Below are 17,191 nucleotides of genomic sequence, written 5' to 3'. Positions count from 1 at the left end.
GCGTCTTTTAATTTCATGGCTTCAATCACCATCCACAGTGATTTTGGAGCCCAAGAAAATAAAATCTGTCACCACTTCCACTCTTTCCTCTTCTGTTTGCCATGAAGTGATGGGACCAGATGCCACAATCTTAGTTTTTTTGAATGTTAAGTTTTAAGCCGGCCTTTTCACTCTCCTCCTTCACCCTCATCAAGAAGCTCTTCAGTTCCTCTAAACTTTCTGCCATTGGGGTGCTCTTCAATTAATAACTAATAGATTATTGCCTAGTTTTATTGATAGTTTAGTGACATAGCTTTTGAAATTACTTTAATCAGCCAAGATAAAGCTGTTCTAGCACACATCTAATATACTGTTTCTAAAATGAATGAATATGTATATAGAGAAGGAGGGAGTTTGAACTTCTTAGAGAAAGCAGGATAGGGAATCTTATTTTAGATTACAGAAGACAACACCAAAGCAATCTTAATTTTCTAAAAAAAGAAAAAATCTGATTTTGTTTCATAAAATTTGACTTTTAATTATGCTGCTGCTAAAATTATTACCTGAGATAGTATGCATAGATGATTCAAGATATTTTGGAACACTTCTTAAACTGACCATTCAGTTCAGTTCAGTCGCTCAGTTGTGTCCGACTCTTTGCGACCCCATGAATCACAGCACGCCAGGCCTCCCTGTTCATCACCGTCTCCCGGAGTTCACTCAGACTCATGTCTATCGAGTCAGTGATGCCATCCAGGCATCCTCATCCTCTGCCGTCCCCTTCTCCTCCTGCCCCCAATCCCTCCCAGCATCAGAGTCTTTTCCAGTGAGTCAGCTCTGCTCATGAGGTGGCCAAAGTACTGGAGTTTCAGCTTCAACATCAGTCTTTACAGTGAACACCCAGGACTGATCTCCTTTAGGATGGACTGGTTGGATCTCCTTGCGGTCCAAGGGACTCTCAAGAGTCTTCTCCAACACCACAGTTCAAAAGCATCAATTTTTTGGCGCTCAGCCTGCTTCACAGTCCAACTCTCACATCCATACATGACCACTGGAAAAACCATAGCCTTGACTAGACGGACCTTAGTCGGCAAAGTAATGTCTCTGCTCCATTAAAGTGTATTAAATCATCATTTTTATTCCAGACATTTCTTTCTTCACTCTCTTTACTTTCCTTAATAGAAATAGTATATTAGTTTTCTATTGCTGCTGTAACAACTTACCATAAAGTAAAACAGTACAAGTATATTATCATACAGTTCTTGGGGCCAGAAGTTCAGTATGCATGTCACTGGCCTAAACTCAAGGTACTGGACAGGCTGTTTCTGTCTGTAGTCTCTAGGGAATGAATCCAGTTACTGCTTCTTTGAGTTGTTGGCAGAAACCAGTTCCTTCCAAGAGTAGGACCTAGGTCTTGTTTTCTTCCTGACTCTGAACTGAGATTTATCCTGCCTTTTAAAGGCTACCTGATTTCCTTGCTCGTTGTTTCCCTCTTGCGTCTTCAAAACTGGCAACAGCCTTTAAGACCTTCTCACTTTGCATCTTTGTGACATACTGTTCTTCTGTAATCTTTTACTTATTAGGATTTATATGATTAAATTGGGCCCACTTAGATAATCCAGGAGAATCTCCCTCATCTTGGGTTCTTAACATTAATCGTATCAGCACAGTTCCTTTTGCCACCATGCAGTGTAACATATTACCAGGTTCCAGGAGTTAGGACCTAGACATCTTTGGGGAGGTATGTTTCTGCCTACTGTAACTGGTAGTGCTAACTGGTGCCTGTCTTCCCTGGATCGGTTTTCCTTTTCTGTTTAGAATACCTCTGACTTTTCTCTCTTTGATTCATTGAATGCTAGTGAAGTGTTAGGATTCAGAGTCATGAGGAGAAGTTATAGGGGAAAGAGAATTCTAGAAATACTGAAAAAAAAAAAGGAAAATATGCTTAGAATATTGCTTTGTAAAATAGAAAGTCTTTATGTATTTTTGAGTTTAACTACTTTCAAACCTTAGTACGAAGGTCCATAGTTTTTCTTTTTTTTTTTTTTTTTTTTGGTCCATAGTTTTTCAATACCCAGCAGCGGGAAGTAAACCAGTAAAGAATCAGTTAATTTAGGATGAAAATATTCCAAGATAGATACTCATTCAGAGCAATAAATATTAATAATTTATGTGAATTTTGATAATGGATGACATTGTATTTTAATGTTATTTCTTTCCTACTTAGATCATCACGAAGTACGTATATGAGCTTCTGGAAAAGGATTGTAATTTGAAAAAAATATCTATTCCAGTAAGTCCAATTTTTAAAAGTATTTATAATTCCAAATAAAATATTTTCAATTCAAAGAAAACTTTTGTTTTAGGTTACCTGTGATAAGTTTAAATGTTAAGATCCTAATGTTTTGATATTGATAAAGATAATATTAAATACCTGTCATTATACATCATCTCATTGTGTGTAATAGTTCTTAAAAAGTAATATTCTTTAGTGTAAAGTAAAAAAATACTGATTTCCAGTCTTTTTTTGAAAATGATGTCACAAAAGAAACTGCTCTTTCCTCTACCCTTTCTCATTTCATTGGTATAATTTATTTTTACATGTTTATTTGAGTAAACCTATGTGTTTTTTCTTGCATTAGACATTTGCTTTCATTTTAATTATTTCTTGATTATTTTAAATTGTATGTTTCATTTCTGTGTTATTTCCTCTGAACATCCCCAGATTTACTCCTGTTTCATAACACTACTCCTCTCCTTAGTGGAAGTCTTTTTTTTTCTTTTTCAAATTTTGCATATTTTGCCATTTCAGAGTGGAAAAGTTTGAAATTTGTTGTCAGATTCAGTTTCTCAAGAGAGCTTTTTTGTTTTTTAGTGTACAGTATGAAATATTGAGGTTTTGAATGAAGAAATAGTAACCTTATGTGTGAGATGATGGTAGATGAGCTGAGATGATCTTTACTGTCCTAGACAGTTCTCTGATTTTACAACCTTTATGAACCTCAAAGACTTCATGAAAATAATTTATTTAGGACACAAAACTTACAATGTTGATAATTTCGTTCCCATGAAATCTTGCATGAAATTCTAAAATTCTTTGGGTAGTGTTATTCTACTATCAAGTGGAGGCTTTTAGAATTTTTTAATACTATCCATCCTCCCAAATTACTTCCATAGGTTGATTTTTTTAAAAACATCTCTATTTTATATTTAACTTTCTATAGATAACCTCAAGTACTAGGCCATATTGTTAATCGTTTATTAATTTATTCATTCATTCAACAAATATTTATTTTAGGATGCCAGACACTGCTCTATGTGCTAGTGACATACTCGTGAATGCAGTATTATTCTACGTAATGACTAGGCCAACACTTGTTTATTTGAGAACTTTCCTTCCTTTTGAATTATGTGAAAACCAAAATTTTAGTATCTTTTTTGAGAATGAATATAAAAGTTGTTTTCTGGATTCAAACCTCTTGTTTTGTTTTTGACTTTAGGTCTAGTGTCTCACTCTATTAAAATTATGTGTTGAATTTGGTCTTCTGGAAAGTCAAGGCAGAATTTTGTCACTTTGTCTAGTCTCCTTTTTTTGTTAATTCTATTTCTTTTGAAGCTTCTGACAAATTATATTTAAAGAGCCTTAGGTTAATCCATTGTTACAGCACAATTAATTAGTATTGAGTCCTTTAACTTTGCAATACTTCTAGTTCCATTGAACCTTTAAACTCAGTTTAATTCCCTGGGTTTCTAAAACAAATTACAAGATAATTGGCCATACCTGTCATGTTACATAATTGTTTCGTTTTTGTGTAGAAAGCCTGAGATTAGATTTAGAAGGACTTGAATTATTTTCTTCTTATTTAAATTTAAATCTAACGGTACACAGAGAAAGCTTTTCATTGTATGAGGTCTATAACAACCATTATGACCAATTTGGTTAGTAAAGATTTCCTAATTTTATAAATGAAAAAAAAAACAATTTTTTTATTTTAGAAAATTAATCTGTCCTTAAGTTATCATAATGTATTTTATATAATTATGAGATTTTTCTTCCCTAAGTATTAGTTTTCTCCTGAGTTCTCTTAAATCCGAAAGCTAGCAGTGAGAGTGGGGTTTATTTTTGTTCAGTCATTTTTTTTTCTAAAGATATACCACCAAATTTTTTTCTTTTACTGATGATGAACTAAGTTTTAGTTTTACAGTTGAAATATTTAATAAGGCAAGAATTCTTTTTGATTGATAGCACTCTGTAGAAGCCCATGATTTGCCAGTAAAGGTGATGATCATCTCTCCATGTAAACATGATCACGTTTACTCTCCACCTCACATAAATAAGTACAAAATATTCTCAATTTTAGTATTTCACTCTTGTGTAGAATATTGGATACATGAGTTGACTACAGATTTTCATTTGATTTATTCAATCATATTTAAATAAACTTCAAAATTAGTGAGTTTCATAAGTATCCCAAAATGAATTGTTAACTGCAAGGAATTGTTTGGTGTAGGCTCACTGACCAATTGGTCTTAGACATTGATTTGTCTATAATAGAGGCAGTACACTGGAATGACCTTTATGTGTATTCCTTAATGAAAGCTCACCTTAGTAAATTACCATTATTAGAAGATAAATGTTTTTGAACAATGATTTCGAAACTTAAGTTACAGATTCCCTGGTGGTCCAGTGGTTAAGGCTCTGTGCTTACAATTCAGGAGGCGTGGTTTCAATCCCTGGTCGAAGTGCTAAGATCCACACATCCATGCCACGAGATGCAGCCAGAAAGTTTAAAAAAAGAAAAAGACCTAATGAAGAAAACTTTATTTTATTCATTTAGATATTTTTCTATTTTAAATGAGCAATAATAACTTTAGAGTAAATGATCAACTGCAGACTCACAGTTCTGCATTATTTTGAGATGAATATTATTCAATTACCATCTTAAATACTGCTTTTACTCCTTTATCATTAATACTATTACATTGTTCATTTTTTTTCCTTAAATAATCTAATGTTCTGATATTTTTAAAATCAACATATTTGGATGTTCAAGTAAAATTTTTATTCATTTGCTCATAGCTCCCTTAACTTGTTGCCCATTAAAAAATTCTTGGACAGTATCATAATATGAGAAAAGCACATGTTTATCTTCAGAAAATAAGTACCCTTCCAGTTTTAAAGTGATTACTGTGAAATTTAATTCCACCCTTATAAACTGACTGAGGTGCTTGGTTTCAGGGGACTTTGTAGGATAAAAAAAGGAGCAGTGGTCAGCACCTTTTAGAAAGTCTATAGCTAGGGTTTTTTTTTTTTCATTAAGATAAACAGACGTCCATTTCCATACATTCCAGGATCTGTTAAGGCCTCACTGACTTTAAGAGACTCTCTTATTTGCGCCTATTTAGACATACTTTTTGGTAAATGAGTGACTGGAAACCTCTGTGGCCTCTGTTTTATTATTCACTGACAGCTTTGCCTTTTCATTTTTCTTTTGTTCTTATTACCACTTTCTTTTTTCAAGCTGTTTTAACTGAATGATTCCTCTGTTCTCGTGTAACGTTCCTAGGTAAAAGGGAGTTTTTCTTCTCAGATTTGGTTTTGCTCTGTCTCCTGTCCACTTTTCTTCCTCTGTGACTTCAGTCATATCTATTGTATTATAGTAACTTGTTTATTCTAGACATCACGTATGGTAGTGTTGTATTTCCTACTTCTCTTACGTCATATTTAATTACTACTAATAAAGATATAGCTATGTCATTTTGATTCTAAGCATTGAGTAGCTCTTTGAAAATTCTCTGTAGTCATGCATTAGTTTAATCTTTCATTTGTGCTTTCTGAGCCATTCAAGTATTGTACCCAAGTTAAGAGGACACATTGTTTAGTTAAATGCCTTTTATCTAAAGGAAGTCACTGGTGAGGCTTGATTAAGATTCTTTAGTCCAAAAGTTTATTCATTCTTATATAACTCAGTGCCTACAATGTGCCTGCCTTTTTTCTGTACATCTGGTAATATACTGGAGACACAGGTCTGTGCATTCCTGTACTTTAGTAGAGGGAACAGATGGTTAATAAATATATAAACAGATATAAAGTAAAGCATATTAGGTTGCATTATGTGCTATGGAGGAAAATAAAACAGAGGTTGATTGTAGAGAATTCTTTGGGAAGTGTTTAAATGGAGTGGTCAGAGAAGGCCTCACTGAGAAGATGCATTTTTTCCCTAAGCCTGTGGCCATGCCCTTCTTGCTAAAATAATTACCTTTTGTGCTGTGTGTACACAGGTGGCTTACCATCTATTACTGACTAGTCTGATTGTTTTAGAAGTACAGAAATTTTAATTTTTGTCTTGTCCCAGAAGTAGTGACTTAGCCTGTTTGGAATCCAGGGCATTTAATGGTATTTTTTTCTTTATTATTTTGATAATTTTATGAATATATACTGTTGATGAAGTGAGGTGCTATTGCATTGCCCAGCATATGAATTGACCTTCTCTATTTGAGGGTGTGTTTATCAATCACCTGTCAAGATATTAACTTCTGGCTTTGACCTGGTCAAACAAAGTCTGTTACTTGGCACTGCTGATGAGAAATACCACTTAGGGCATATCATGGCATATGTAATAAACTGTTGGGAAGTTACCCTTTCCTAAAATTCTCCGACTCTTTGAAATCTGAATCTAGTTTAAACCTAAATATTATGTATAATCAAAATAACTAAAAATATTCACTTTTCATTCTATAAGTAACTAGTACATAAGGTTATCAAAGTATACAGATAGTATTATTTCACAAAGTATTTGTTATATAATCCTGTGTTCACACTCTGAATAAAATGTCAAAGTCCATTTACATAGAGCAGTTGGTGTTTGAATTTTTAAATAGTTCCCTTTCCTACATTTGTTAAAAGCTTAGTAGTTTTCCTCACTAATATATGGTTTTCCAATATGTGTATTCTCCAGTTGAGTTTTCTGTTTATTTTAGATGCAGCATATTTCTGTTATGACTTATAGGCTTAATAGCTGTGTGACTTGGGCGAGTTATTTAAACTCTTCAGGTCTCAACTTCTTTGTCTATAAATGAATATAATAATAGTCCCACCTTAATAGAATTGTGACTAATTGAAATAATATTTTAAAAACATTTAGCATAGTATCTAGATTATAGGAAGCACTTAAAAATTTTCCTTTTTTGTAATGATAATATAATACTGATATTCACTAGTAATGGAGAAAGACATAGTTCTAGTATTCTTTTCCATATTTTTATATTTTAATTACTATCATGTCTTTTTGCTCCTCTACTTTATATGTGTTAATCTCTAATGAATATTTTAATTTTATTTTAAAGTTTTTTTACTTCCATAATTCTGTAATAGCTGTTCTATAATTTATATTAACCACTAGTTGTTTTCTCATTTGTGTCTATGATCAAAAAACATTTATTTATTATTTAATTTTTTTTAATTACAGGTAGATGCCACTGAAAGTGAACCAAAGAGTTTTATCTTTATGAGTGAGGATGCTTTGACAAATCCACAGAAACTGATGGTTTTAATTCATGGTAGTGGTGTTGTCAGGGCAGGTCAGTGGGCTAGAAGGCTTATTATAAATGAAGATCTGGACAGTGGCACACAGATCCCTTTTATTAAGAGAGCTATGGATGTAAGTGCAATTTCCTTTATATTTTTTTGGCATTTTATACCTGTTTTATTATGTGTTATAAATTATTTTATTGTGTCTTTTAAAAAATCTTTCCTAAACATAGCCTTATCTTTAAATTGTTACCATTTTACTTGTAGTGAAAGATTATTCTGCATTATTTTGGAGTTACAGTAAAAAATAAAAAGACATCTTCAGTGTACAACGATTTAGATACTATCTTTAAAATGAGTATTTTCAGTTCTAATTTTTTGTTTCTTACTACATGAAATATCACTTTTAAATATCAATATTACTGAAAATACTTATAAAAAAAATGACTGCTTTTATAAATCTTCGCCTAGCTGATTTAGTGAAGTTAGAAACTAAAGGAAACCTGCTACATTAAAGTAATATTTTATTCTTTAAAAAAAAAGAGTTGGAATAACTCAGCATTTTTCTGTCATTAAAAGTAAATAAATAAAAACTCTTTAGAACCCACAAATACAATGCTTAAGAATAAGATAAACACAAGATGGTAAATTGTAGTATTTACTGAATTATTTTATTCTTACTTGAATTCAAACTTTTTAGAAGTTGGTATTTTAAAATTGTGTTCAAGATTTTCTTTCCTGTGGTAGTGAAATTGCTTTTTCTGACCTAGCTTTGTTACATCCTAATGTTTGGTGATTTGTTTTACTGTCTCATTTTTAAGTTCTCCAATGAATAGTTCAACTTTGCAAAGTTGGTTTTCTTTCACATATGAGTAGAAATTTTCTTCAGAAAAAAAAATAAAGTGGCATCTTTACTTATAAAAGTTTAATATAGTAACATACTTTACTATTAGGAATATATGTGTCCAAGTATGCTGTATAAGAGCTGCATTATTTTATTTTTGTAATTAAAGAGGTAAGGAATTATTTCCTACACTAATGAATGCAGAAGTGAAAGATAATATGTTTCTTACTTTGTTAACTCTGAAATAATAAGATTAAAGCCCAGCTCAGCTCCTAAAGAATAGTTTGTTAATAGATCTTGAGACACTTAAAATTCTGTAAGTGGGATTTCATAGGTGAATTGTATATTTTGTTTCAGTCTTCACAGATATGCAGAGAACACAAAAATATCACTTTTGATTGGTTGCAAACTTCAATGGTGTGTTTTTTAATTAGAATTTAAGTAACTAAAATAAATTTAGTTTATTTTGAAGTAATTCACTTAATTTGTTATTAAACTGTTTTATATTTCAGATTATGAATAGGGAAATGAACTTACTCTCTGGCATATTAGTTTATGTTTAGAACAGACCCTGTAAATGTATTTTAAGAACACTTCACAGTTCAGTGAATACTTGAAAATATAATTTAGTGAAGAAGATCAGATATTTATACATATGGGTACTTGGTAAAATATTTTATGTAAATTATATTGTCTGTGCTAGTAGATAACTAAGCCTTTCCCATCCTAAAATGTTCTTGTATAAGGTTTTTTGAAGTGAAAGAGTATAGGGGAAACCATCTCAAAGACCTTTGAACAAACTATCTGTTGGGATCCCAAACAAGAGGGAGGAAGTCAGTCATTTCATTCTTTTAAGTAGAAATATACATTGGAGGGGTTATGGCATTTCATTGTCTTGACTTTTTTCTGCTTTTCTCAATCAGAGCAACTCATGATGCCTTGAAAAAAATCAGCTGATTTCTGAGTTCTTTTGTATTTAGAGTTTATGTTGTATACTTTGAAAATTTCAGGTTATATACTTTATTCTCGATTTTATGAATGTCATTCTGTTAACTTTCTACATGATGAACATTTTAAAATAGTTATCTTTTTTTAATTTAGATAAAGTGATTTGTATTACTTCAGCTTTGCCTTTTCATGGTATTTCTCTGGTAATTCTTATGGGCTGCTCCATGTTCGTATATGGTTGGAGTATGTGCAGACAGGTAGGGGAAACAATGGAATTTTAGGAAGCAGGACCAGGAAGACTAATTAGGAGAAAGAAGCTGTCTCATTCTTTCTTTTAAATCAGATTAGCCCCTGCCCCGCTTGTTTTTCTTTTTTGGTGTCTTTTTTTCTAAAATTATTTAAAGAAATGTTTCTGTAGTTTATGAAAGGCTGCTGCTGCTGCTGCTAAGTCACTTCAGTCGTGTCCGATTCTGTGCAACCCCATAGGTGGCAACCCATCAGGCTCCCCCGTCCCTGGGATTCTCCAGGCAAGAACACTGGAGTGGGTTGCCATTTCCTTCTCCAATGCATGACAGTGAAAAGTGAAAGTGAAGTCGCTCAGTCATGTCTGACTCTTCGCGACCCCATGGACTGCAGCCTACCAGGCTCCTCCACCCATGGGATTTTCCAGGCAAGAGTACTGGAGTGGGGTGCCATTGCCTTCTCTGTTATGAAAGGCAGGGAGCCACTATTCTATTTTCCATGGTCTGTCAATTTTCATATCACAACTGAGGTAAATTCTGATATTTTGCAGGCCAGACAATATTATCTCTATTCAGTGTTAATATATTTATGCTATATTACTTGCAGACTGTTAGTATAATATTAAAGGTCCCAAAATAGGAGTCAATATAATGGTAAGGTTAAAACTTTTTCCCAATAGTAGAACCCAGCCTCTAAGTGAACTGTTTTGTAAAAAACAAAACAAAACTTGTGTTTGTCACTTTGGTAGACACTGAACTGAAGACTGGCACCGCCTCCACAATAGCTCCTGAGATTTGTTCCCTGACCCTTGGGCACTATGAGTCACAGTTTGAAAACTACAGATATTCCAATCCTTGCAGTTTAGATACTTAAGAACTTATTTATTAAAAATATATTAAGATTTCATGTTGGAGGAATAGCAAATATTTGATAAATTCCAGTAGTGCTTCTCAGGTTGCCATAGCTAATATTTTTAGTGTTTAACAATCTTCAATCCATAGAATTGCAATATATTATTTGGAGTATAAAAGTGTGTATCATATGACCACATACTGTGTGGATCACAAAAAACTGTAGAAAATTCTTAAAGAGATGGGAGTACGAGACCACCTGACCTGCCTCCTGAGAAATCTGTCTGCAGGTCAAGAAGCAACAGTTAGAACTGGACATGGAACAACAGACTAGTTGCAGATCGGTAAAGGAGTACATCAAGGTTGTATATTGTCACCCTGCTTATTTAACTTATATGCAGAGTACATCATGAGAAATGCTGGACTGGATGAAGCACAAGCTGGAGTCAAGATTGCCGGGAGAAATATCAATAACCTCAGATATGCAGATGACACTACCTGTATTGCAGCAAGCGAAGAAGAACTAAAGAGTCTCTTGATGAAAGTGAAAGAGGAGAGTGAAAAAGTTGGCTTAAAACACAACATTCATAAAACGAAGATCATGGCATCTGGTCCCATCACTTCATGGCAAATAGATGGGAAAACAGTAGAAACAGTGTCAGACTTTATTTTGGGGGGTTCCAGAATCACTGCAGATGGTCACTGCAGCCATGAAATTAAAAGACACTTACTCCTTGGAAGAAAAGTTATGACCAACCTAGACAGCATATTACAGAGTCTAGTCAAAGCTGTGGTTTTTCAGTAGTCATGTATGGATGTGAGAGTTGGACTATAAAGAAAGTCGAGCGCCGAAGAATTGATGCTTTTGAACTGTGGTGTTGGAGTAGACTCTGGAGAGTTCCTTGTACTGCAAGGAGGTCCAACTAGTCCATCCTAAAGGAAATCAGTCCTGAATATTCATTGGAAGGACTGATGCTAAAGCTGAAACTCCAATACTTTGGCCACCTGATGCGAAGAACTGGCTCATTTGAAAAGACCCTGATGCTGGGAAAGATTGAAGGCAGGAAGAGAAGGAGATGACAGAGGATGAGATGTGGATGGTATCACCGACTCAATGGACATGAGTTTGAGTAAACTCTGGGAGGTGGTGATGGACAGAGAAGCCTGGCGTGCGTGGGGTCGCAAAGAGTCAGACACGATTGAGTGACTGAACTGAACTGAATTATTCAGTATCTAATTGTGCAGTTAGAAATTTACTCATACTTCTTCTTTGAACTTTTCTTATTTGCATCTTTTTAGGCATTTTAGTTGATCTCTATAAAAAGGGCAAAGAAAATAGGACATTTAAGTCGTTTCATTACTAATTGCAGGAGTTGGATTTGAGAGCAAAATTTAAGGAGTCATTCACTCTCAAGATGTGCACTCCTTGCAGGTCCCTGAGAGTGAGTGCCTCCTTACATTTTGCACCTTAGGCATCTGACTGCTCTGTCCCTGTCCATGCTTTGACTGATTGGGATGCACATACTGTCAGAAAGTTTTATGGGGAATGGTCTGGAAGCCCCTATAAGGTCAAATTTTTACCATGCACCTAAAACACCTGGAGGGCTTCTTGGACCAGGTTGTCCTGTTCGGATCCCAGGTTTTAATTCAGAAGGTCTGGTTGGAGCCTGAGAATTTATATATCTGAGAATATCTGTTCTGCTGTTGATTGGGCACCACACTAGAACAGCTGGGATAGGTAATACTGTTTGGAATGGTTGAGAATTTATGGATACTTTTCAGGCTCTAGGTGTAAATAGATAAGGTAGAACTTGATGAGAATTATATTTAGTATGACAGAGGATAAGAAGCTCCAAAAAAATTTTATAATAGAATCAATGAAGTATAGTTTAAATGATAAAAACGTACTTTGAAATTACAAGTGATTCGTATCCAACATGACTTAAAATTTATAATTGTAATAATTTCACGAGAAATCTAGTAACTCCCTAAACCAACTTTAAAAAATTTCTCATATTTGGATTATTCAGAAGAATCTGCTATTTCTGTAATTACTTACTTTGAATATAACTTTCATATTGTTACATCTAAGTTTTAAAGACTAAGGCTATTTTTATCAATGTAATTTATACAGTTTTGGTTCTATAACGTTGTGGACTGAGCTAATTAACAGGCTTTTCTTCTTCACTCTCAAAAGTAATGGAATAAACCATAGCAACAAAAAAAAACATTAAATACCTAAAAGTGAAAGTCACTCAGTCGTGTCCAACTCTTTGAGACCCCATGGACTTGTGCAGTCCATGGAATTCTCCAGGCCAGAATACTGGACTGGGTAGATGGTCCCTTCTCCAGGGGATCTTCCCAACCCGGGGATCAAACCCAGGTCTCCTGCATTCCAGGTGGATTCTTTACCAGCTGAGCTGCCACAGAAGCACATTAAATACCTAGTTATGTTCAAAGGATAGAAAAGGAATCTTTAAATGTCTGACTCTAGGAGAGAACTTAAAGCCACAATGCTAAGTCCCTGTAGGGTGTGGCAGCACAAAGGGGAGACATAATGAGATATAAAACCTGGCCCCCAAAGGGCCTACAACACAGCTCTGAGCCTGAGACGAAGCATCTAAAACTAAGACCACTGTATATTGCTAGTGCCCTGGAAGCATCTGCTTTCTTAGTTTTTAAGGTGCAAAATGTAGTCTGCTAAAGTGCTAGGCAGAATATGTAAACAGCCTCTTTCTTGAGAAATAGAGGCCAGAGATCCTAATGCAAAGGTATATTTGGATTTGCAGTTTGAATTTAGACAACTTAATTAGTTTGGGAATTTAAGCAATGTATATTCATGTAAAAATGGATTCCAGACTGATGAAACTTCTGGAGTACCCGGTAAAGTTCCGATAGCAAAACTTTACAATCCAAGGTGACTCCCTAATAAAGAAGAATTTGTAGTCAGAAACTAAAAATCATTTGAGGAACTGATTATCACAAAGAAAAGCCAAATCAAGCAACTGTAACACACAGTTGAAAGAAGAATTAATAAATTAAAAGCTACAATTGAGGAACCTAGTATGTAGGATAAAGCAGAGAAAACCTGAGAAAAACATTATGATAGATAAAATGCCATGGAGAATAGAATGTTCATGTTAAATAGCTTCATTCATGTCCAGCTCTTTCGGATGCTATGGACTGTAACCTGCCACGGTCCTCTGTGCGTGGGACTCTCCAGGCAGAAATATTAGAGTGTGTTGCCATTTCCTCCTCTGGGAGATCTTTCCTGTCCAGGGATTGAACACATGTCTTCTGCAGCTCCTGCACTGTAGGCGGATTCTTTACAGCTGAGCCACACGGGAAGCCCCATGGAGAGTAGAATAAGATCTAGTAATCCTCTAATATACATTTCAGAAAAGCAGCAGAAAAGAATAGGAGAAAAAATCTATATATTAGTGTAGAGTATTTATGAGAATAAAGATACAAATCCTGGTAGAAGGAGCATGTCATATCTTGAGCAAGACAGATAAATCTACACTTAAAACTTACTAAATATCAGAGGATACAAGCATATAATTTGAAAAATCAAGTAAAAAAAAAATGGTATATATCAAAATAAAGATTATCCTGGACTGGAAAAGGTCAGTTTTCATTCCAATCCCAAAGAAAGGCAATGCCAAAGAATGTTTAAACTACTGCACAATTGCACTCATCTCACATGCTAGTAAAATAATTCTCAAAATTCTCCAAGCCAGGCTTCAGCAATAAGTGAACCGTGAACTTTCAGATGTTCAAGCTGGTTTTAGAAAAGGCAGAGGAACCAGAGATCAAATTGCCAACATCTGCTGGATCATGGAAAAGGCAAGAGAGTTCCAGAAAAACATCTACTTCTGCTTTATTGACTATGCCAAAGCCTTTGACTGTGTGGATCACAATAAACTGTGGAAAATTCTGAAAGAGATGGAACTACCAGACTACCTGACCTGCCTCTTGAGAAATCTATATGCAGGTCAGGAAGCAACAGTTAGAACTGGACATGGAACAACACACTGGTTCTAAATAGGAAAAGGAGTACATCAAGGCTGTATATTATCACCTTGCTTATTTAACTTCTATGCAGAGTACATCATGAGAAACGCTGGGCTGGAAGAAGCACAAGCTGGAATCAAGCTTGCCGGGAGAAATATCAATAACCTCATATATGCAAATGATACCACCCTTATGGCAGAGAGTGAAGAGGAACTAAAAAGCCTTTTGATAAAAGTGAAAGAAGAGAGTGAAAAAGTTGGCCTAAAGCTCAACATTCAGAAAACAAAGATCATGGCATCGAGTCCCATCACTTCATGGGAAATAGATGGGGAAACAGTGGAAACAGTGTCAGACTTTAATTTTGGGGGCTCCAAAATCACTGCAGATGGTGACTGTAGCCATGAAATTAAAAGACGCTTACTCCTTGGAAGAAAAGTTACGACCAACCTAGATAGCATATTGAAAAGCAGAGACATTACTTTGCCAACAAAGGTCTGTCTAGTCAAGGCTATGGTTTTTCCAGTGGTCATGTATGGATGTGAGAGTTGGACTGTGAAGAAAGCTGAGTGCTGAAGAATTGATGCTTTTGAACTGTGGTGTTGGAGAAGATTCTTGAGAGTCCCTTGGACTGCAAGGAGATCCAACCAGTCCATTCTAAAGGAGATCAGCCCTGGGTGTTCATTGGAAGGGATGATGGTAAAGCTGAAACTCCAGTACTTTGGCCACCTCATGCGAAGAGTTGACTCATTGGAAAAGACCCTGATGGTGGGAGGGATTGGGGGTAGGAGGAGAAGGGGATGACAGAGGATGAGATGGCTGGATGGCATCACTGACTCGATGGACATGAGTTTGATTAAACTCCGGGAGTTGGTGATGGACAGGGAGGCCTGGCGTGCTGCGATTCATGGGGTCACAAAGAGTCGGACACGACTGAGCGACTCAACTGAACTGAACTGAATCCTTCATTACCTGTTAGTTCTGTTCCCTAGATGTAATAACTCTTGATACTTTTTGCTTTTACTTATATTCTCTGTATCCATATTTTTAAATTTTAATGCTGTCTCTTCATTCATCAATCACTTTCTGTTATTGCCAATAAGAATCTCTTTCCTATTCCCACAGTTCCTGGATTGGTTCAGCAATCAAACTTTATAATATTACTGCTACTTTAATATTGCTTATGGCTGAGCCAGGTAGATACTATGGTTGCTCTTCATTTCTGCTACAAGTTTCCTTTCATAGAATTAATAATTTCCTAATTATTTTTTGTATTTTCTGTGTAATAGTTGTCTGATTATCCTCTCTGTAATTTTTTACACGGTCAAAGTTATCAGACAGTCTTAAAATTTCACGTTCATCTGGCGAGCTTTCTTTTGGAACTCCTGAACTTTGTTTTAATCTTGACTACTTACTTTTGAAGCCTGCCTACCTGTCTCTCATCCTGGGACTCCACTTAGATTCTCTCTGATGTTTGACCTTTTTTCCTGGATCTAATGACCCTAGCTTTTTGGATATATGCCCTCATTTTGTTGGAATCAAAGAGTGAGTACAAGATCAATTTTTGAAACCTTATATTTGTGAAAAATGCCGTTGTTTTACTTGCTTATTTTAGCAATTCATCTAGGTATAGAAATGCAATTTGAAAATTATTTTTATTCTGAAATTTGAAGGTTTCATTTCATTGCCATTTAACTTGCATCGTTTTAATTGATAGGTCCAGTATCATTCTGATCCTGAATCCTTTTGTTTCCCTCCATGGAATTTTCTCTTCCTTCTCTCTGGTGTTAAAAAATTGAATCATACTGCTTTTAAGAAGGTTTCTATACCTTGGTGTGGTTATTTTTATTATTATTATTGTTATTCGTTGTATTGGGGACATGGTGATTCCTTTCAATCTGTGCTATGTACACATGATCCTCCATTCTGAGAACAATGTTTTTTTGTGTGTTGTTTCATGATAATTTTAAGCTTCTCTTCTCTCTTTTAAGCAAAAAATTATTGTTTGCTTTTGGAGTTCTGAACTGAGTCTCTAACTGTCTTATCTAATTGACTGTACTTTCTCTCTGCTTTTCCATCTATTTTTACTTCTAGTATCTAGTTAACTTTTAGCTAGAATTTTTAGGTTTTTAAAGTTCTTCTATCAAATTTGGTTATGGAGCTCCCTTCTTCATTTTGTGGAGTTCTGCCTGATGCCTGATTTGAGCCCTGTCTCCCTCTTCCCGTCCCTTGATCTGCTACTCTTCTGCTCCTTCCCTGAATATATTTCTCTAAAGGAAAAATCTCTGATCTCTTACAGGGTTGGCTGCGCAATATGAGAATTTCACCTGGGTTTTTATTTTTAGGCTTTGTTTTCTAAGTTTGTTTGACTTTGGGTTGATGGAATAATTGCAGCTTATGGACTGAAGGCCAGCCTATCTTTTCCATGACAAGTAGTATTCCAAATTTTGAGTTTCTCTGAAATTCAGTGGGTGAGTTCGCTCACTTCTAGTTATTATTTATCTCCAGGGGCACTAAGTTCGAATTTCCACTGAATACAAAATGAATTCTGTCAGCTTATAGCCTTCCAAGAATTTATTGACATTTGTATCTTCTCTTCTCTCCCTTACCATTACTTTTGTCCTAATGGATTAACACCACCCCTATTTTAAAATATTTTTTATTTTATTTTTAAATGGCAATATATTAACATGGTTCAGGAATCAAATAATATGCAACAGTATGCATTGAAAAGTAAACCACCCATATTTTTTAAAACGAATATTTTAGTGTGATTTGTGGAAG

The 17,191-nt window shown here is 34.8% G+C and overlaps 1 protein-coding gene across 4 annotated transcripts in view; it reads left to right on the top strand.

Moving 5' to 3' along the window:
- Window positions 1-17,191, top strand: part of FAM172A (family with sequence similarity 172 member A) — a 407,588-nt gene that overhangs the window by 106,397 nt on the left and 284,000 nt on the right. For 3 of the 4 annotated variants that reach the window (XM_052642594.1, XM_052642597.1, XM_052642596.1), the window contains 2 exons: window positions 2,207-2,272; window positions 7,449-7,640. In XM_052642594.1, the coding sequence (XP_052498554.1) occupies window positions 2,207-2,272; window positions 7,449-7,640 (258 nt within the window). The remainder of the gene's footprint in view (window positions 1-2,206; window positions 2,273-7,448; window positions 7,641-17,191) is intronic. The other variant, XM_052642598.1, reaches the window with a different exon arrangement.

The sequence above is a fragment of the Budorcas taxicolor genome, chromosome 7, assembly GCF_023091745.1.
Source record: "Budorcas taxicolor isolate Tak-1 chromosome 7, Takin1.1, whole genome shotgun sequence".
Taxonomy (NCBI): Eukaryota; Metazoa; Chordata; class Mammalia; order Artiodactyla; family Bovidae; genus Budorcas; species Budorcas taxicolor.
The sequence above is the reverse complement of the archived record's forward strand: the minus strand, read 5'-3'. Positions and strand labels throughout refer to the sequence as shown.